General features: G+C 47.4%; 1 protein-coding gene across 3 annotated transcripts; it reads left to right on the top strand.

The window, feature by feature from the left end:
- Positions 1-301: 301 nt before the first annotated feature.
- LOC147349085 (interferon alpha-inducible protein 27-like protein 2A) lies at positions 302-11,848 on the top strand. Of its 3 annotated transcripts, none has more exons than XM_086363123.1 (6): positions 302-441; positions 1,071-1,192; positions 1,559-1,696; positions 9,830-9,859; positions 10,908-11,069; positions 11,605-11,848. In XM_086363123.1, the coding sequence occupies exons 2-6, from the start codon at positions 1,120-1,122 to the stop codon at positions 11,712-11,714; spliced, it is 513 nt and encodes a 170-aa protein (XP_086219249.1). In that variant the 5' UTR covers positions 302-441; positions 1,071-1,119; the 3' UTR covers positions 11,715-11,848. The 3 variants fall into 3 exon arrangements, with proteins under 3 accessions (XP_086219249.1, XP_086219250.1, XP_086219248.1); XM_086363124.1 differs by having other exon boundaries at positions 321-441; positions 941-1,192; XM_086363122.1 differs by having other exon boundaries at positions 325-441; positions 1,067-1,192.
- Positions 11,849-20,415: the final 8,567 nt, after the last annotated feature.

Here is a 20,415-nt window from a genome sequence, read left to right as displayed (position 1 = left end):
CAGGCACTGGTTAGAAATGATGCTTTGACCATCAACCTGCTCTGCCTCCTCAGTTATTACAGATATGAGATTAGGGCTCTGTGCCATTTGTCAGCGAAGGAAAAATATTTTGTACCATAAACCTACAAATGGTGGAGGGAAGGGAAAATATAGTTCACAAGAATTGCAGGTAAGTTTTATAAAAAGGTGGACTAGGGATTCCTCACGTATCCAGGAAGGGGAATCTGGGAGAGAAGCTCAGCCCCTCATCCTCCCGTTAACATGCAAATGTGAGGTCTACGTGGCACCAAGCCGGGGATGAGGGTGACTCACTTCCCTCTTGGACTCTTGAGGTCAGAGGTAATCCAGGGAGGGACTATTTAGCCTGCTGGAGTTCTCAACAGCCTCACTTTGGGCCGGGCTTCACACACTACTCTTTGATTCCCAATAATATTAAGCAAGGTAAGCGGGGGCCTGGGAGGTGGGGAGGGGAGGGAGCAAAGGGACTCCACTCTCAGCCTCCCTCTCCACTTCTATCAGGACTGCTGACCCTGCGACCAGAACTGAATGTGTGGAGGGGGCTTGATCCCACCTTTGCCATGGGGTGTTGGGAACCTCTGGTCTTGTCTTGACCCAGGTTACTATGAAGCCCTGGAACTTAGACCAGCTGGGCAGTGAGCAGGGGACAGAGATGGGGTGTTAGAGGTGGCCAGGATTCTGGAGATCAGGGAGCCAAGCAAAGTCATTATTAACTTCAAAACTGTGGTCTGAGCAGATTAAGGGGGTGGGCTGGAACTGGTCCACAGGCTGCAGTGGGACAGAGGGCAGGGCTGGAACGGAAGACAGATGCCCTCCTGAAAGTCGCTCAGTCATGTCCAACTCTTTGTGACCCCAAGGACTATACAGTCCATGGAATTCTCCAGGCCGGCATGCTGGAGTGGCTAGCCTTTCTCTTCTCCAGGGGATCTTCCTAACCCAGGAATCGAACCCAGGTCTCCTGCACTGCAGGCCGATTCTTTACCAACTGAGCTATCAGCAAAGCCTGAAATCAGGCAGAGCAGTTTTTACTTCACACTCTGTTTCTCAGAAAGACAGTGGTGTCCTTGCATCCAGAACCAGTGCTCCCACACTGCCTCCAGGATGTCAGCTAGAGCCATAGAGAGCGGGGAAGGCGATGCCTTGGGCCCCCTCCTGCCAGAATTGCTGTTGGAAGGTGAGTGCCCTTGGGAAATCTCCAGAGGGAGGGTGGCCCAGAGCTTGGGGTTCCTGGACGTGAGCAGCGGGGGTCTGGGTTCTGGCCTGGTGCTGCCACCAGGGGCTCTGGGCCCATCAAGGCTCTTTCCCCTGGGCTTCAGTCTCCTGCTCTGTGCAGTCAGGACCTCCAGCTCTCCACTGGTGCTGGGCTTCTCCCTGGTTCACCTCCAAGCACCCTTGACACCTCTCAGCTCAGCTTCCTCTGAGGTCCCCTCCCTACATCAGAGATTCTGGGGTCTTCAGGAAAGGGTGGAGGGGGCTGTGTGGGGTCTGTTCCCCAGCTGCCTGCCCCGCTGTGTGCTCCCCCATTATTTCTTTCTTCCAGAGGAAGAAGAACCTTCCCAATCAACCAACCAGGCCTCCTATGGCTCTTCTCCTGGGAAGCCACCACAGGGGCCACATCAGGGACCAGATGACTTTGGCTCTGACCCCAGAGACCCACCCAATTTCTACCATTATGCAGGTAAGCTATCTCTGAGCACCAATCCATGGATCCTCGCCCCACACCCACTGCTCAGCTCTACCTGCTAAGTTGTCAGTGTAAGGACAGTCTTCCTGATGGAATCTCTCTGACACACTGTCAGAAAAAAGCCACACTGTACACAGGAGATGAAATAAATGATGCTGTAGAGTCAGAGGGACCGCACTTCAGGGTTTAGCTCTGCCTCTGACTTGCTGAGTGACCCAGAGCCAGTCACTTGCCCTCTCTGGGCCTTTATAGGTTTGTTTTTAAGCATAGGGGTCACTCTTAGGGGTCTCTCAGAACCAGGTCACTTCCAATTAGGTGGGGAAGAGGTGCTGCTCAGGTTAGATGCCTGACAGCCACGTGGCACAGGCTCGGGCATGGCTCTTTGCCAGTTAAAGGTCACTGCCCATGATTTCCTTTTGCCCCCCAGCACCCAAGGCAGGTAAGTTTCATTTCTCTATTTGTGCTCCTCCCTTGATGCCCCAGGGCCAGGTCACTAATGTCCTCCCAGAACACACCCTCCAAGAGCAGATTTACCTCTAATGTGGGGCCATCCTAGGGCCACGGCAGCAAAAGTCACAGAGTTTTTTAAAGTCCTTTCAGAATACACATAGCATGAAATTTACCAAAACAACTGGGCTTCCCTGGTGGCCAGGTCACTAATGTCGTCCCAGAACACACCCTCCAAGAGCAGATTTACCTCTAATGTGGGGCCTTCCTAGGGCCACGGCAGCAAAAGTCACAGAGTTTTTTAAAGTCCTTTCAGAATACACATAGCATGAAATTTACCAAAACAACTGGGCTTCCCTGGTGGCTTATATGTTAAAGAATCTGTCTGCAATGCGGGAGACCTCGATTCGATCCATGGGTTGGGAAGATCCCCTGAAGAAGGGAGCGGCTGCCCGCTCCAGTATTCCTGCCTGGAGAACTCCATGGGCAGGGTTACAATTCATGCAATCAGAAAGAGTGGACTGGACTGAGTGACTAACAAACATGACCATTTGTTAGCATACACTGAATTGTTGTTTTTTGTTGTTCGGTCACTAAGTCGTGTCTGACTCTGCAGTCCCATGGACTGCAGCACGCCAGGCTTCACTGTCCTTCACTATCTCCCAGAGTTTGCTCAAACTCATGTTCATTGAGTTGGTAATGCCAGCCAACCATCTCATCCTCTGTCACCCTCTTCTCCTCCTGCCCTCAATCTTTCACAGTGTCAGGGTCATTTCCAGTGAGTCGGCTCTTGAACAGTGGTAACCATATTCGTGTTACTGTGCCTCCCATCTGCAGAACTCTTTTCATCTCCTCATACTGAAACTCAATTAGACATTAACTATTGTTTTCCTCCTGCCACTTCCTGGCAACCACAGCTCCTTCTGTCTCTTTGCTCAACTAATCTAATCTAATTTCCATGTGACTGGAATCATACAGCATCTGTTATTTTCTGACAGGTCTATTTTAGTTAGCATAAGGTTCCCCAGGTTCCTCATATGTCAGAAGTTCCTATTTAAAGTTGAATGATATCCTCTCGGGCATCTATACTACTTGGTAATGATCCATTCATCCATTCATCGACACTTAGTTTGCTTCCTCTTGGCAACTGTGATCACTGCTGCTATGAACGTAGGATGCAAATATCTCTTTAAGACCCTGTTTTCAATTTCTTTGGATCTATATCCAGAAATGGGATTGCTAGGTTATATGATTTTCTATTCTTAATTTTTTCAGAAACTGTCACACTGTTTTCCATGTTTGTTGCACCATTTTATATTCCTACCAACAGTGCACAAATGTTCCAGTTTCTCCACATCCTCACCAACATTTGTTATTTTCCATTTTTGTTATTTTTATATAGTGGCTTTCCTGATGGGTGTGGTGTGATATCTCGTTGCAGTTTTGATTTGAATTTCCTAATGCTTACTGATATTAAGTATATTTTTCTATTCTTGTTGGCCATTTGTATATCTTTAGGGAAATGTCTATTCTGATTCTTTGCCCGTATTTTCTTTATTTTTTTTTATCTGCACTGTGCCTTCATTGCTGCATGTGGGCTTTCTCCAGTTGCGCTGCACATTTGCCCATTTTTAAATCAAATGATTTTAAATCAAGTTTTCTGTTGTTGGAGGAATTCTTTATACTATGTCCTGAATATGAACCTCTAAACAGATACATGCTTTGCCAATATTTTCTACCATTCTGTTGGTTGCCTTTTCACTCTGTTGATTGTGCTCTATCTTAGTGAATTAGGGCTGCTATAACTAAATGCGGTAAATCCGATGGCTTAAAAAACCAGAAACTTATTTTCCACAGTTCTGGAGGCTGGGAAATCATGATCTAGGCAGCAGTGCACTCTGTGTGTGATGACAGCTCACATCCTAGAACAACCATCTTTTCGCATTAACCTCCCATGTTGGGAGGAAAAGAGGAACTCTCTTGGATCTCTTTTATAAGGAAATTGATCTCAATCAGGAGGGCTCTGCCTGCAAGTCTTAATCAGCTCCCATAGGGCCACCTCCTAACATCATCATATTGGGCATTAGGTTCCAATATATCATTTTTTGGGGACACAAACATTCAGACCATAGCATGACTTAGGATGCCCAAAGGTGCACTTTGGATTAGTACTTCTTTCTCTGAACTCCTCCTTCGGTGCCTCCTTGATCCCAAGCCTGTGCCTGGCACAGGAGAAAGCAGCAGTGAATGCAGCTTGGCCCTTGACCTGAAAGAACTCAAATTCCAGCAGAGATTCCAGAGAATCATATTGCCTTGTGGGAAATTTTGTGGCAGCAGGAGCACAACTAATTCACACTTAGGAGTCTATAGGTGAAGGTGGCCGAGGAAGACTGGGAACGTGTGCTCAGAGCAGGTTCTGGAAGATGTGTTGGATGGCAGAGTCCTTAAAAATGTGCCTGGATTTGGCCAGCAAAAGATTGAACATCAGGAGGCAGGAAGGTGGCTTCTATTCATTCCCTAGTATCTAAGCAGAAGCCTGATCATGCAGGGACCCCCTCATGCTCATGGAACAGGTGGACTTTAACTTACGGGCCACAGGGGGCAAAGAGGGGATTTAACACCTTCATTCTTCTTCCCTGTACCCAGTGGCCAACATCCTCTGTATTGTCCCCTTCCCTGTTCTGGGACTACAAGAGGTGATGGTAACTAGGATGGCAGTGGTAGAGCCAGAAACAGATTGGAGAGATGCGGCCACAAGTCAGAGTTTGTCACCAACAGCTAGACAATGATGCTAGAGAGATAAGGAAGGATCCTCCCCTAGAGCCTTCAGAAAAAGCCTGACTCTCTTTACACCTTGATCTTGGATCTCTGACTGGGAGAAAACATGAGAGAATTAGCACAGTTCCTGGTAATTCCTTACTGCAGCCTCAGGAAACTAACACAGGCACGCGCTTTGTAAGTTGAAGATTTGTAACAACTTAAGAGTTGGCAGGTGGAGGTTCACATTTTTAGCAATGAAGTATTTTTAAGGTATGCACATTGTCTTTTTAGACATAAGGCTGTCACACCCTTAGCAGACTAGGGTATAGTCTAGTTATGCATAAATATAACTTGTATATAGACATAACTTTTATATGCACTGAAAACCAAAAAGTTCACTATATTCCCTTTACTTTGGTGATCTGTAACCTGATCGACAGTATCGCCAAGGTGTGCCTGGACAGAGATTGAAAATCTCATTGCGTTTGCTGAAATGTTGAAGGCTGTGTTAGAGTCAGAATCTGTAAGAGGAGGAGGTGAGAGTGTCCACGGGAGCGCTGGTCATTGATCATAGAGAGAGGGATTTTTCACTGGTGATGGGTCTAGGGCAGCACTCTCTGGTAGTGCCCTCTGTGATGGTAAGCGTGTTCCCTGCGTGATCCAGTATGGTAGATCACACTAGCCAGATGCAACTATTGAGCACTTGAGCAGTGGTCCATGCAATTCAGGAACTGAGTTTTAAGTTTCATTAAGTGAGATTTAACTCGAACACTCGAATGGGTAGTTGTTCCCATAGTGGTGAGCTTGGGCTAGGGCCCTAGTCCCCAACCTTTTTGGCGCCAGGACCAGTTTCAGGGAAGATACAGGCACGGAGAGGGAGGATGGTTTGGGGATGATTCAAGCACATTGTATTTATCATGCACTTTATTCATATTATTATTGGATTGAGATATATAATGAAATCATTGTACAACTCACCATAATGCAGAATCAGTGGGAGCCCTGAGCATGTTTTCCTGCAGCTAGATGGTCCCATCTGAGGGTGACAGGGGACAATAATACCTGAAGTGTCTGACTTATGTCCAGTCTACCCGTCATCTCCTTTGGGTTACTGTTACTGCAGAAAACCCTGCTTCACAAAGATAGGCTGTCGGAAACAGAAGCAGGCTTTTCAGTGCTTTTGTGGCAATCTCAAGCTATTCTGCCTTGATTTTAATCTAGAACATATGGAGATTTGAAATCATCTCAAACATACTTTCGGAGAAGGCAATGGCACCCCACTCCAGTACTCTTGCCTGGAGAATCCCATGGACGGAGGAGCCTGGTAGGCTACAGTCCATGGGGTCGCTAAGAGTCGGGCACAACTGAACAACTTCACTTTCACTTTTCACTTTCATGCATTGAATAAGGAAATGGCAACCCACTCCAGTGTTCTTGCCTGGAGAATCCCAGGGACAGAGGAGCCTGTTGGGCCACCTTCTATGGGGTCGCACAGAGTCAGACATGACTGACGTGACTTAGCAGCAGCAGCAGCAGCAAACATACTTCCAAGGCCACTGTTATTTGTGATCTCAAGCAGTTGATCCTCTTCTAGCAGGCACAAAGTCAGTTTTCCTGGATTATTTACAAATGGGTCAGGGATCCATTCCTTCCCAGTTCAGGGGTCTTCTGTGGTTGAGAAGTAATGGTCAAACTCTTTTGAAAGCTGAAATAAGTGGATCATGCACCAGTTGGGAGAAAGACGACCCTGACCGAGTCTCTTTCCAAATCTCTGCTAATATTTGAAACACGTCAAAATTCCCAGTGTTCATTCATTGCCTGCATAATTCCAGTTTGGCTCTAAATGCAGCCACTTGACCTGGTGACTTGAACAGTTGACATTCTCCCCTGAAGTGTCAGACTGAGTTCACTGAGCAAGTTGAATACGTCACACAAGTAAGGATGTTTTTCGACACCTTCTGTGTCACTGAAATATGCTGCCAGTGGTGACTGCTTTTCTAAAAGAAATCCCTGGAGCAGCTCTCACAACTCAAAACTGCTGGCCAGTGATCTACTTTTAGAAAGCTGTCTCATTTCTGTGTGTAAGAGAAGACATTTGTGCTCTGCATCCATTTCCTCACAGAGCTGCATGAACAGACATGAGTTAAGGGCATGTACTTTAATGTGGTTGATAATTTTCATCACTTCCTGCAAAACGTTAAGTTCAGGTGACATTTTTCAGCGGGTGAGCATTTCTCTGTGGATGACAGTGTGTAGACTCACATTCAGAGGTGACCACTTTGATCAATATAGTGAAAACCAGAATTCCATCCAGTCATGGCACGCACTCCGACCGTGCATATAGCAATGCAAAATGACCAGTTCAGGTTTCCTGATATGTAGTCATTCAGAGACTTGAATAGTTTTGAAGCTGTGGTTTTGCTTGGCAAGAAAAGGGTACGTAAAACATCCCCGTGCACATCCTCCTGAAGAATATATCGCACAAAAACAAGTAAAGTTGCCTTGTGGTCAACATCGGTAGATTCACCAACCTGGATTGCATACCACTGCTGCTGCTGCTGCTGCTAAGTTGCTTCAGTCGTGTCGGACTCTCTGCGACCCCATAGACGGCAGCCCACCAGGCTCCTCCGTCCCTGGGATTCTCCAGGCAAGAACACTGGAGTGGGTTGCCATGTCCTTCTCCAATGCAGGAAAGTGAAGAGTGAAAGTGAAGTTGCTCAGTCGTGTCCGACTCGTAGCGACCCCATGCACTGCAGCCCACCAGGCTCCTCCGCCCATGGGATTCTCCAGGCAAGAGTACTGGAGTGGAGTGCCATTGCCTTCTCCGATATCATACCACGGTGACTCATTAATCCTTTCTAACAATTGGCCTCAACATGTCTGCTGTTTCACATGCCAGCTTTTGAACTTCAGCCTCTCCTAAAGAGGAACACATGCCAGCTTTTGAACTTCAGCATCTCCTAAAAGTTCATGACAAATGACGTTAGCAGCAGGCAGGATCAATTCTTCACCAATAGTAAACAGTTTCTTAGATTTAGCAATGCAGTTAACCACTAAGAATGATGCTCTCAGTGCAGATACATTTGATAAAGTGAAGGCCTTTGATAATTGCTTCCGTTCTTCATGTTCACATTTTCTTTTTAAATTTTGAAAAACCACAAAGGCTTGTCTTTTAATGCAGGGTGCTTGGTCTCCATGCGGCAAAGCAGTTTTAAAGGTTTCAAAGCTTCATTGGGTAGCTGGTCCCACGTGTTACACAAAGCAGGATTGGAGAACGTGAATCACCTGCTGCAATGAACTTGTACTTTAGCAGTCTTGGTATTTTCTTTTGAATGTAGCTTTCTCTTCGTTGGCCATCTTAGAGTCTTCTACAGTCTCATCATTGGGTCTTTCTCCATTTTCAAAGAAACCCTTCAGCGACATTTGCTTAAAAATTTTTTTTTTTTTACTTATTTTGTCAAGGGTTAGCTTGTGGGCTTACCAAAACTGTGACTAAAACAAGTGCACAGTGCAGGAAAGAGGCAAGGATGGAAGTGGTAAAGAAAATAGTGAGTGGGACATGTGGGGACTAAAATAAGTGTCGGATTCTGACTGAAAGCCTGCCACCAGATACAGCTTGTCACTTGCCACTCACTAGTAGGGTTTTGATATGAGTCTGCAAGGTATTCATTTATTATGGTCCCTGTGCAGTCAAACCTTTCTGTTAGTGATCATCTGTATTTGCAGCTGCTCCCCAGTCCGACCATCACCATCTCAGCTGCAACTCAGAGCATCAGGCATTAGACTCTCATAAGGAGTGGGCGACATCAATCTATCACAAGCACAGTTCACGGTAGGGTTCAAGCTCCTACGAGAATCTAATGCTGCCGCTGATCTGACAGGAGGTGGAGCTCAAGCGTTAATACGAGCGAGGGGGAGCGGCTGTAAATGCAGATGAAGCTTCGGTGGCTCACCTGCCACTCAGCCCCTGTTGTGCGACTGGGTTCCTAACAGGCCAGGGACCAGTATCGGGGTTGGGAACCCCTGGCCTAGGGTATGACCTTGGGTGTATGTGGCATAGGATCCAAGATTCTTGAAAGTGAGGAGGTGAGAACTGTAAGATCAGTTCGTTGAAAACATCGTCTGTGCAGAAATGGAAACCCTCAAGACAGGTCAGGGGTCCTGATGGAGAGAGATGTTGGTGAGCCACGAGCTACAACCTTCCAGAAATGACAGGGGGATGGAGACTGCTTTTCCAACTTCTTTCCCTTGCCTGGGACCTAGACTCTTTTTCATGGAGAGCTATCTGAGCTCACTCTTGCAGATCCTGAAATCTCTGGAACTGTCCCAGGTGTCCAAAATCCCTAGTCCCTGCCAGACCCAAGAGCTCTGAGCAACTCAGTCTGGTCCAGGCGTGCTCTGTCCAGTGTAGGCAGGGGCTCCAGCCTCAAGGCAGGACATGCAGAGGAAGCATGGTGCCTTCTAATGGGGGAATAAGGGGTGCTTCCTGCAGAAAGTCACAAGTAGGCTGAGCCCTAGAGGATGGGGGGCTTCCACTCCAGCTGTAGGCTGGGATGGGCACAGGGTGTCTGGAAGATGAACAGACAGAACAGTCAAATATATTCCATTGCAAAAAAGTAGCATGCTTTTCTTGATTTTTTTTTTTTTTAATGATACCAAAATGTGTTAAGTTCAAAGAGCAGCATGAAACCTTTTCAAGGCAGATTCCTCTCCCCATCTGGAGCATCACAGAGCTCTGGACTCTTGTCCATCCTCCTCTGATTTCTGGAAAATCAGACTTCTCTGTAAAAGCAGAGAGAGCCACACAGGGCTTCTGTCTCCTGTGATCCCAACTCCAGGGAACCCTTCACACTGGGACAGCAGCAGAGACTCAGTGGAAGTCCATTGCTGGGCACTCACAGGGGTTCTTTCTGTCTCCAGGCATGACTGCAGCTGCTGTGATTGGAGGAGGTAAGTCTCCTTGGGAAGAAGCTCAAGGACCCATCTGCCCCTGTCCCTGGGCTCCTGGGAGCAACCTTCCTTGACCAAGTCCAAGATTGCCTTCAGCCCCAAGACCTGGGTGGGTAGGGGTGGGGTGGACAGGGAACAGAGGTTGAATTCTTGAGGTAACAAGAACCTAGCTGAGAAGGAACTGAAGGAAACTCATTCATAACAACCACTTCCAATCTCAGCTTCTCCCAAGTGCAGACTGGGATCCAGGCAAGTTGGTAGATCTGTCTGAACCCATGATTCCTCCCCAGAAAGCAGTGCCAGGGGCCCTTCCAAATGGCTGTCAGGAGTGTGTGAGCTGAGTTGTGTGGATTACTCAGAACTGCTCTGCCTACGACCCTCTAGTCATCCAGCAAGCCTAGCGGTTTCCTGCTGGGCCTCTGGCCAGGGTCCTCCCACACGGTGGCCAAAATTAAAGAAAATGAAACATTTCTGTCATACCAGCCACAGTCTCAAGTGCTCAGTGGCCACATGTGTCCGCCATGTGGACGGTACAGACACAGAAGGTTCCTGGCTGCAGAAGGTCCTATGCCTGCACTGTCTGGAGATGTAGAGACCCTGGGGGGATGCTCACCGGTGGCCTCAGGGCAGAGGACAGAAGCTTCCACCCGGCAGCTTTTCAGAAGAGCAGTTCTGTCCTCATACTCTGGGCCTGTGCTTGCAAGAAAGACACCAGTTCCCACCAAAAGGGGGCATTTGAAGACCCCTCCTTGTTTCAACTTTATTTCATAAAGGGCGAACTAAAGCCCAGGGAGGACTGCTGACTCTTCCAGGGTCACAGGCAAGCAGAGTCAGGAGCAGGCCTGGGTTCCAGGTTCTTGGAGGAGGACGGGGTGTCGGGGTGGGTGTCCACCCAGTTGTGTCCACACCTACAGCCTTCCCTTGCCTCTGGCCCTGTGGTCTGAGGAGAGTGAAGAGGACCCCTCACCTCAATCCCCCAGGAAGGTGTCAGGGAGGTCTGGCGAGCCTGTCCCTCACAGCTAGCCCTGAAGTGTCTCTGCCCTTACAGTCATGGCCGTGAGGGCTGTGCCTGAGTTGCTGGACACCGTGGGCTTCACCAGAAAAGGAATCTCCCACTCCTCCTTAGCGGCCAAGATGATGTCATCAACTGCAAGAGCCAATGGGGGCGGAGTTCCCTCTGGGAGCCTAGTCTCCAATCTCCAGTCCAAGGGTAAGTGTCTCCCGGGGAGGAGGCGGGGGAGGGGTAACAAATCAGCACAAGATTGATCCAGATGCTAAAGAAGCAGACAGGCTTCTTCCAGCTTCGTGGTCCTCAGTGTCCCACTTATCCTTTGTATCCCCGTCACTGTTCCCTCTTCTGGTTGGGTGTGGGGTGGTGGGACGAGGGGTGTGTCGCTCAGGAGGCCTGCATTCCTCATCAACCCTAAAAAACCTGGTTAGGTGCCCACTCCTCCCCGATCCCAGCCTGGTGCTGTGAAGGGGAGGGACAGCCTGTCATTTCTCAGAGTCTGTCCTGTCACTGATGGACTGATCATTGGCGTTCATGTCTCCTCTTTGGGCAGCCATGTGCAGCCGCCCCTCCCTGAGCAGATATCCTGGGGTCTCAGAAGTAGAGGAGGAAACAGGGGTGGGATGTTGGTGTCTAGGGCCTCCAGTCAGTCCTGGGGTCTCTGACACCCACAGTCTTGCCAGGGACTGCTGGGTCTGCCTGTCCTCTTGTGCTCTAAACTTCTCCTCTCCCCTAGGGGCAACTGGACTTTCCACACCATCCAACATCCTCCTGGGATCTGCTGGGGCACTTTTGGGGGCCTTGCTGTGGGATTCCTACAGCTCCTCCAGGAGGACCCAGTACTGAAGCAGAAATGAGCTCCCATTCTGGAAATGACCCTCCAGGGCATCAGGATGTCAGTCTCCCAAATCACAAGTCCCCTGCCTCCCCAAATTCTTCAAAGAATCATAAGAAATAAAGTTGAGATGCAGTGACCTTCAGTAAGTGTCTGTGCTGTGTTCTTGTTCACCAGGCAGGTGCGGGGCACCTGCAGAGCCCTGTAGGTGTTGGGTGTAGGGCAGGAACTCTGTAAGAATGAGCACCAATCCAGAACAGGAAGCCAAGTCTTTTCCCAGTCCTGCCACTCAGTTTTGACCCTGCGAAGACTGTGTCTCTTCTTTGAGCCTCAGTTTGTTGCTTTTCAGATGGGAACTTGGACCACGTGTCTTCAAAGACCTCAGCCAGAGGAGCCAACGGCTTGGCCCTGGGGTCAGTTTGAGGCACTGACCCTCAGTTACCAAGCCCTTTATCCTCAGGCAGTATTCATTCCCTCTCCTCCCCACCCAAGACTCTGGGTCTGGCTGTTTCATGACTCATCAGTAACACTGTCTGTCTGGCCTGGTGGCCTTTGGAATGCTTAAGGTGGGAAGAGAATCTGCATTTCTTTTTTTTTTTTAATTGTAAATTTTATTTTATTTTTAAACTTTACATAATTGTATTAGTTTTGCCAAACATCAAAATGAATCTGCCACAGGTATACATGTGTTCCCCATCCTGAAATCTGCATTTCTTGAGAGCTGTGTCTCTGTTGTCTAGAGCTCAGTTCACTGGCCCCAAGTGAGACCGCCCAGAACCTGCAAGGACGGACAGGTCTCCCCACCATGGGGCTCCCAAGAGGCTGGTCAGTGCAGAACACTCACTTCCTAAGACCCACTGGGTGCCTCGCCCTGGATCCAGTGCCAGGCTCCGTGTGTGTTAACTTGGCACCTGCAACTTGCCAGCCCATGTGGATAACCCACACCAGGTTCTGAAAGACCTGCTTCTACTTAAACGTGAGTCTCGGATCCCAACCTGTTGGCTCCAGTACTCCAGCCCAGGTCCCCACTCTGGCCTTCACATCTGCCTTCCCTCCTGCTCCTTCTCCACCTGACTGTCTCCTTACGATGCTGCCTCAGCTCACTCCTGCAGCTTCCAGCTGGCTTCAAGGGCTCCATCCCAGTCTCCTATGGCTGCAGTAGATGGGCGGGTTCCCTCTCAGCCCAGTGTGTGTAACATTGAACAAAGCTGACTCCACACTGGGTCTATTCCTTTAGCTCTAACTTTTGTTCTCTGTTGCCTGTGCTTAGTCATACTGGCTTGCACCTTTGTAAAAGAATGTTTCCTGTAGCCTGAAATACACAGGACAGCCCATTCTCAAGGCTCTGGCTCTTAATGATAGAACACTTCTTTAAAAAGCTGCAGAACAGAGCATAACGTTTGTTTAGTTGGAGGTTTATAGGAACATTGTGACCAGACCTATGGGAATAGTACCAAGAATAAAGGCACCAAGGAGATTGAACAATCAGCCACATCCCCTCCCCTTTTAGAATAAAAGAAGCCTGAATTCTAACTCTGGGAAGATGATTTTTTGGGACATTTGACTGCCATTTTCTCAGTCTGTTGGTTTTCTGAATAAAGTCTCTTTTCATTGCCCCAACAACCTGTCTCTCAATTTATTGACCCGTCATGTGGCAAGTAATATGAGCTTAGACTCCAAACAGGTGCAGTGTTGGTGGGCAGTTTGAGGAAAGCACAGATATAATGCCATTAAGAGACCTGTGGTCAAGGACAGAAATGACCACGTCCCAGTGCCCTTTCAACGTACCTGTACAGTTCATCTCACTGAGAGCTGGAATTTATTATCCCTCCCTGAAGCCGAGCTGGCCTTCTGGAGGAAAACTAACACAGAGACCTAATGGAGGAGTCAGTTCTTTTTTCCCAGACAAGGTTCAGGAGTGAGCCCAGCTAAGATTCACAAAGCCAGCCCACTGCTGACTGCAGGTGTAGGAGGGAGCTCAGCTGAGACCAGGAAAACCACATGCCTAAACTACTGAATTGATGCTTTTGAACTGTGGTGTTGGAAAAGACTCTCGAGAGTCCCTTGGACTGCAAGGAGATCAAACCAGCCCATCCTAAAGGAGATCAGTCCTGGGCGTTCATTGGAAGGACTGATGTTGAAGCTGAAACTCCAATACTTTGGCCACCTGCTGTGAAGAGCTGACTCATTTGAAAAGACCCTGATGCTGGGAAAGATTGAAGGCAGGAGGAGAAGGGGACGACAGAGGATGAGATGGTTGGATGGCATCACTGACTCGATGGACATGGGTTTGGGTGGACTCCAGGAGTTGGTGATGGACAGGGAGGCCTGGCATGCTGCTGTTCATGGGGTTGCAAAGAGTCAGACACGACTGAGCGACTGAACTGAAAACTATTGACCCAATGAATCACGAGCTAAATAAATATTTTGGAGTGGGGGGGAGGCATTTGTTACCCACCAATAACTAACCGATAACATGAAACAATGTGTGTAATCCATTGAGAGATTCGAGCTTTATGACATGGAGGACAGAGAAGGCAGACATTAATTGTAATTGTAGTTATCTGGGAAGACTGCTTGGAGTAGGTGTTGCTTTACTTAAGGCTTATGTAGTTATAAGTAATAGAATCTTGGTTATAACTGGCTCAGAGTTCAAGAGAATTTGCTGGCTTGCTGAACTGAACAATAAAAAGGTCATTTGTCTTCAGGCAAAGTGTAAATTAGCAGCTCAACACTGAATCCAAGGGGCTGTTTTTTCCTATCCCTCCTGTTTGTGTTACCCAATGAAACATTGTGTGCCCAAGGCACAATAAGCTTAAACAAACCAAAATGGAGTTTGGGGATTATGGCAGGGCCATGCAAGGGTAATGGGTGGCTTGTGCCCAGAAAAACCCCATTTTTTGAGACCAAAGGCACTTAGGTTTTATGTTTAGGTGGAAGAGCAGGGTTCCCCGAGGCAGGGCTTGTGCCCAGAAAAACCAAACTCCCCATAGGGTTTCAGCAAAGCAGTTTTAAAAGCCAGGTGAGGGAAGGCATCCCTGAGCATCCCTGATTAGCTCTTGTACAGTTCTCTGATTGGTTTATGGTGAGGCAATAGGGCAGTGAACATTATCAGTCCTTAGGCGCCAGCAGATCTATGGGCTACATGCTCATGGTCATTGAGTAATTAATCTCTTCCACTTGGTGGTGGACTTCAGCAGCTGAAAACCTCAGGAAATATGCATGAGATACTATTGTGTACTTCAGAGAGGAACTTCTGTTGTTGTTTGGTCATTAATCACGTCCAATTCTTTGGACGTGAACTGTAGCCCACCAATCTCCTCTGTCCATGGGATTTCCCAGGGAAGAATACTGGAGGGGGTTGCCACTTCCTTCTTCAGGGGATCTTCTCGACTCAAAGATCGAACCAGCATCTTCTGCATTGGGAGGTGGATTATTCGCCACTGAGCCACCAGGGAAGCACTCAGAGAGGAGCTACAGTAGAGGCTATGGGGGTGAGGTCTGTCCCAGGGAGACCCCATAGAGTCCTGCTGGGTTACATCTACTTTCTGAGGTATCAGCTCCATCCTTTGGCTGCCACACTCCTGGTTTAGTAGAGGCCTGTTTGCACGCTCTGGAGGTTATCTGCTTCTAAATTCTGGTCTTCCCCCTAAAAGGTATTTTTTCATGAACTTCTGTTGATAAGCAAGGAAACTTCTTTCCCAAATATCTCTGGTAAATGTTCCTGTAAATATCCTAAATGGAGTCATCTATTTATTCCTAAACTGGTTACTTTAGTCCAAAGGATGGGATATGATGATTGGTTTCATTCATTCTGGGCTCACGTTTGGAGGCTGACAGGAGCGCTCAGCCCTCTGACAAGCCCAGGGTCGGGGCAAGGACTCCAGTACCTGAAAGAGAAGTAAGTTCCTGTTTCAAAGAGAACAGGGACACAGGACAGTTGTGTGGCCAAAGACAGTGACTGTGCCCTATGGACAGGATGTGGTTTGTCCTCTGTTAAAGGGCTGGTCCTTGTGGGAAAACTGGAGCAGCCTCCTAATCAGGCTTGTGTGTCTGTCTCTGCCTTTTTAAATACTCCCTACCTCTTCAGTGAATAGGAAAGAGCGTTATGGATTGGAAGGCAGGCCATCAGCAGAATTTTGTCTTTTTATTTTATGTTTATTTTTAATCAGTCTTTATTGGAGTGCAGTTGTTTTATAATGTTGTGTTAGTTTCTCAGTTCAGTGGCTCAGTCATGTCCAACTCTTTGCAACCCTATGGACTGCAGCACGCCAGGCTTCCCTGTCCATCACCGACTCCAGGAGCTTGCCCAAATTCATGTTCATTGAGTCGGTGATAGTTTCTACTGTACAGCAAAATGAATCAGCCGTACATATACATATATCTCCTTCCTTTCGGACTTCCCTCCCATTTAGGTCACCACAGAGCATTAAGTAGAGTTCTCTGTGCTATACAGTCGGTTTTCATTAGTTATCTATTTTGTACATAGTATCAGTGTTAATGAGTCCAAGCTTGCTTTGCTCACCCAGGACAGGCCAATAAATTGGAGACAAGGTGTTGAGGCAAGAAATATAATTTTATTCTGAAAGCTAGCAGACCGAGAAAATGGCAGACTAATGTCTCAAAATAATCATCAGATGGGTCTGGATGCCAGTTTCTTTTACAGAACATAGAGGAGGGGGGCAAGGTGAGGATGTAAAATAAAAAGGCCATTAATCTTGCAAATATCTCCTGGAATGATCAGTTTTGGGGAGGGCACATATAACTTTCTTCTTTCTTGCAGCTATTCATTCACAGGTGGACAGGGTCATGTTGTCTTCCTGACCAAAGGCACTTAGGTTTTATGTTTAGGCAGAACAGCAGGGTTCCCCGAGGCAGGACATTAAGTGTGGACACTATCCTGTCAGTGAACAGAAACAATGGGAAGCAAAAGTTAAAGAAACAGATACAACAGATACAAGATTTTATTCTTCCCTGTAACATCAATAGTGTATATGTGTCAGTCTCAGTGTCCCAATGCCTCTACCACCCCCTTGTCTTTTTACTTTAAATTTTACAAAATGGGGTTGCATTGCTTGCTAATGAAAATTGACATTTTACTGCAAATGAATTATCAAAGTTGCAGCATTTTGATAATGGGGGAGGCTGTGCATGTGGCCGGGGGCAAGGGATATAGGAGAAACCTCTGTTATGAACCTCAGTTTTGTTCAGAACCTAAAACTGCTCTAGGAAATAAGGTCTATTAAAAATTACCTAGTAAAAATTCACCTAATTATATAGTCCTTCTAATAATAAATTCACACCTGAGAAATATTAATCATTGATAAACACATTCTGCTCTTAACAATCTAAATGACTCCAGACTAGGCTGAAATTGATTTGGATCTGACAACCATCCTCTCGAATTATCGCTGTTCCTGACTCCCATTTCCAGAAATAAGTGCTGCTGCAATTGATAAGTACTTTTAATGCCCTTTTAAAGTGACTTCTGGGACTTCCCTGGTGGTCAGGGGTTAATTCTCCCTGCTTCCACTGCAGAGGGAGCAGGTTCATTCCCTCGTTGGGGAATAGATCCTGCTTGCAGCAAGGTGTGGCCAAAAAATTTTTTTTAAGTAAATATAAAGCAACTTCTCTTGATGGAGGATAGATAGATAAGTAGAAGGACGAGAGATAGAACTACAGAGATAGATAACTTCAGAGAAAACATTTAATGTAATCCTCTTATATGTCTTCTCATTGATAGAGTTTTGTTTTGACTCACACATATGGTTGTGCAGCTGGTCTTCTGTTCTACAGGTCTTTCTTGTAATTTTTAGCTACGGCTTGGCATTCCATGATAATCATATACCATATCATATTTAGCCTTTTATCTATTTTACTAATACTTGTGTAGCTGGATCTTTAAAAAGAAAAAGTTTCCTACTTCGGAAGAATCTCAACAGAAACTTTAAAGTTGCAAACAGTGGGAGACATGGACTCCCATTTCCAAGAGAGCTGCTGGCCCTGCCCCTTTGGGCTAACAATTCTGTGACTATCAGCCCTTAGTACCTATATCCAGTCTGTCTAAGGGAGGGCTTGGGATTCATTGGAAAAGATGCTTTAAAAGGAAGTCCTTCAACCAATGTGGGCTGAGTGCCCACTCGTGCTGAGTGCTGTGACACATGGCTTAACGAGAAGAGACATCGTTCTTGTGGAGCTTTGATGGGGGCCTGGAGCATGCCTGAGCTTTTTTTGGTCCTGTTCTTGGAGCCCCTGGGATAGGCAGTGTAAGAACTTTCGAGACCTGTGATTGTTGGGTCCATCCAGGGCTGATCATCCACAGTGAGTGGGCAGTGGAGGAGAGACTGGGCTGTTGGAGTTCGGCTGTATGAGGAAGGCTGCATGTTCCTGAGGGTCACAGAGAGGCTTGGAGAGGCGATGGGGCACGAGCCGTCTTTGACTCAGCCAAGAGGGTGCTCACCTAGGTGTGGAGACCCAGGAAGAAATGGATGCAGCAGGGGCAGGAGGCAGGGAAAGAAAAAGGGTCCAGAGAATTCAGGTAAAGAACAAAATGAGAGGGCTCCATGCAGAGTCAGCCAATACTCATCAGCTCATCTGTGAAATGTGGATAGTAGTATCTCTTCACGGGGTGGTTGTGAAGATGAAAATGCTTAATACCTGAATGCACAGTACTTGGGCCAGAATGAGAGTCTGGCCCAGAAGTGTCCGTTTGTAGGAGCACTCTGCTGATGCTGTGTCAATCTGTCTTTGACACCCTGGTGGGAGACATTCAAACTCCCAGCTGTTTGTAGGCTCTTGGACCCTGCTGCCAGCTGGGTGCACTTACCCACAAGGTCCTTGACAAGGGGAAGCTTCCCTGGGCCGGATACCTCCGCCTCTGTTCTCCACCACCGCCCTCCAGCCATGCACCCGTCCTGGGCTCCCCTCCACCTCTGGGCAGTGCTGGCGATAGTTCTTTTCCAGCTCTGCCTGCCTGGTTCTACATTTGGTCCACGGGAAATTGTAAGGAGCTCTAAAGGGGCAGCTCCCCACACCCACCCACCCACCTTCAGAGTAGTCCCCGTCCTTTCTCAGGAAGGTCTGCCCACCAGTTTCCTGCCTTTAGCCTTTGGAGACCCAAGTGAGACACGTGTCATTGCTTCCCTCAAATTTCACGGGAGTCTCGTCAAGCTTTCCAAGGGGGTCCCACTGAGGTCCAGCCGGGAGAACCACTCACCCTCCTGTCACCCTTGGGACTTGGAGGAAAGCACTGGCCACCAAGCCTCTCTAGTTCTCTCTTTCTCCTTCTCCCTTTCCTCTCCAATCTCAACTCCCTAACTCATTATTCTACTTCTTTGAAAACTAGTTTTCTCATTTCTTAGCATAGTGTTCCAACAGAGGTTACGTGGTCAAGGTTCTTGGCATGTGATTGACACGTTCCCTGTCTTTGAACCCCAATTGAAACAACAATGAACATTCAATCAATTCCAAGAAAATTATGCATTTAATATTCATATGTGTTAAAAATATAAATCCATGCCCGGCAATCCGTGTGTGTGCGCTTAGTGTCCGACTCTTTGACCCCATGGACTGTAGCCCCTCAGGCTCTTCTGTCCGTGGAATCTTCCAGCCAAGAATACTAGAGCAGGTTGCCATTTCCTCCTCCAGGGGATCTTCCTAACCCAGGAATGAAACCTGTGTCTCTTGCATCTCTTGCATTGGCAGTCGGATTCTTTACCACTAGTGCCACCTGGGAAGTCCCTTGCCAGGGACTAATCAACCCTAAATTCTCAAGGGTGACTACCTGTGAGAAGGCAGACAAAGTAGGAACATGAGAAGGGATTCTCAGGTCACGTAGATTGTATCTGTAACATTATGAAGTCCTGAGCTCAAGGGTGGGTGAAGAAGTGTTTGTTTTTTATTATCTATAGCTTTTTGGACGCCTGAAAGTATTTCATGTTCTGTAATATTTCATATTATATATTTAAAGAGTAAGGTGAAAAAGAGGAGACCAATTGTCTACAACTCTTTTAACAATTTGTAGTAAAGGCAGCAGAGAAATTAAATGGCATTTGGCAAGATCTGGGGAGCAGGAAGTGGTTAGAAAGTTGATCTGTGTAGTAAACAGTTGGTCCTTTGCGGAAGGTGTTCTCAAACACAAGTTCATGGGCCCCAGGCCAACAGGGAGGCCAAACAAACCCAAACTTTGGAGTTTGAAGCAGAGAAAGGTATGTGGCAGGGCAGTGCAAGGAGAGCGAGTGGCTTGTGCCCCCAAAACTTAAACTCCCTGAACGGTTCAGTGAAGTATTTTTAAAGGCCAGGTGAGGGAGAGGTGGCCAGGGTATTTGATCAGCTCCTACACAATTCTCTGATTCACTGATGGGGATCAACCCTTAGGCACCAGTAAGTCTGGGGGCTACGAGCGCAGGATCATCCAGTAGTTAATTTCTTCCATTCAGTGGTGGTTTTAGGTGGTGGTTTTAGCGTTTGAAAAATTCAGGAAATTAGCATCAGCTACTATTATCTCGGAACTTCGGAGAAGAGCTAAAGCACAGGACATGGGGGAGGGGTGTCCAGGAAGCATCCAAAGGGTTCTGTGGGCTTATCAAGACAAGAGAAAATCAGTTGTGACTTTCGTTTTCCTGAGAAAATGAAAGCTATCTCATTGGCTGCCTGCATCCCGTGGGAGCTCTTCCTCTGTTATCTCCAAAGCTGCTGTAAACGTCCTGCTTC

Source organism: Bos grunniens, chromosome 21, assembly GCF_055505025.1.
Source record: "Bos grunniens cultivar Pamir isolate PY7600 chromosome 21, Bosgru_T2T1.0, whole genome shotgun sequence".
Taxonomy (NCBI): Eukaryota; Metazoa; Chordata; class Mammalia; order Artiodactyla; family Bovidae; genus Bos; species Bos grunniens.
Note: the sequence above shows the minus strand (reverse complement) of the source record. Positions and strands in the feature narration are given on the sequence as shown.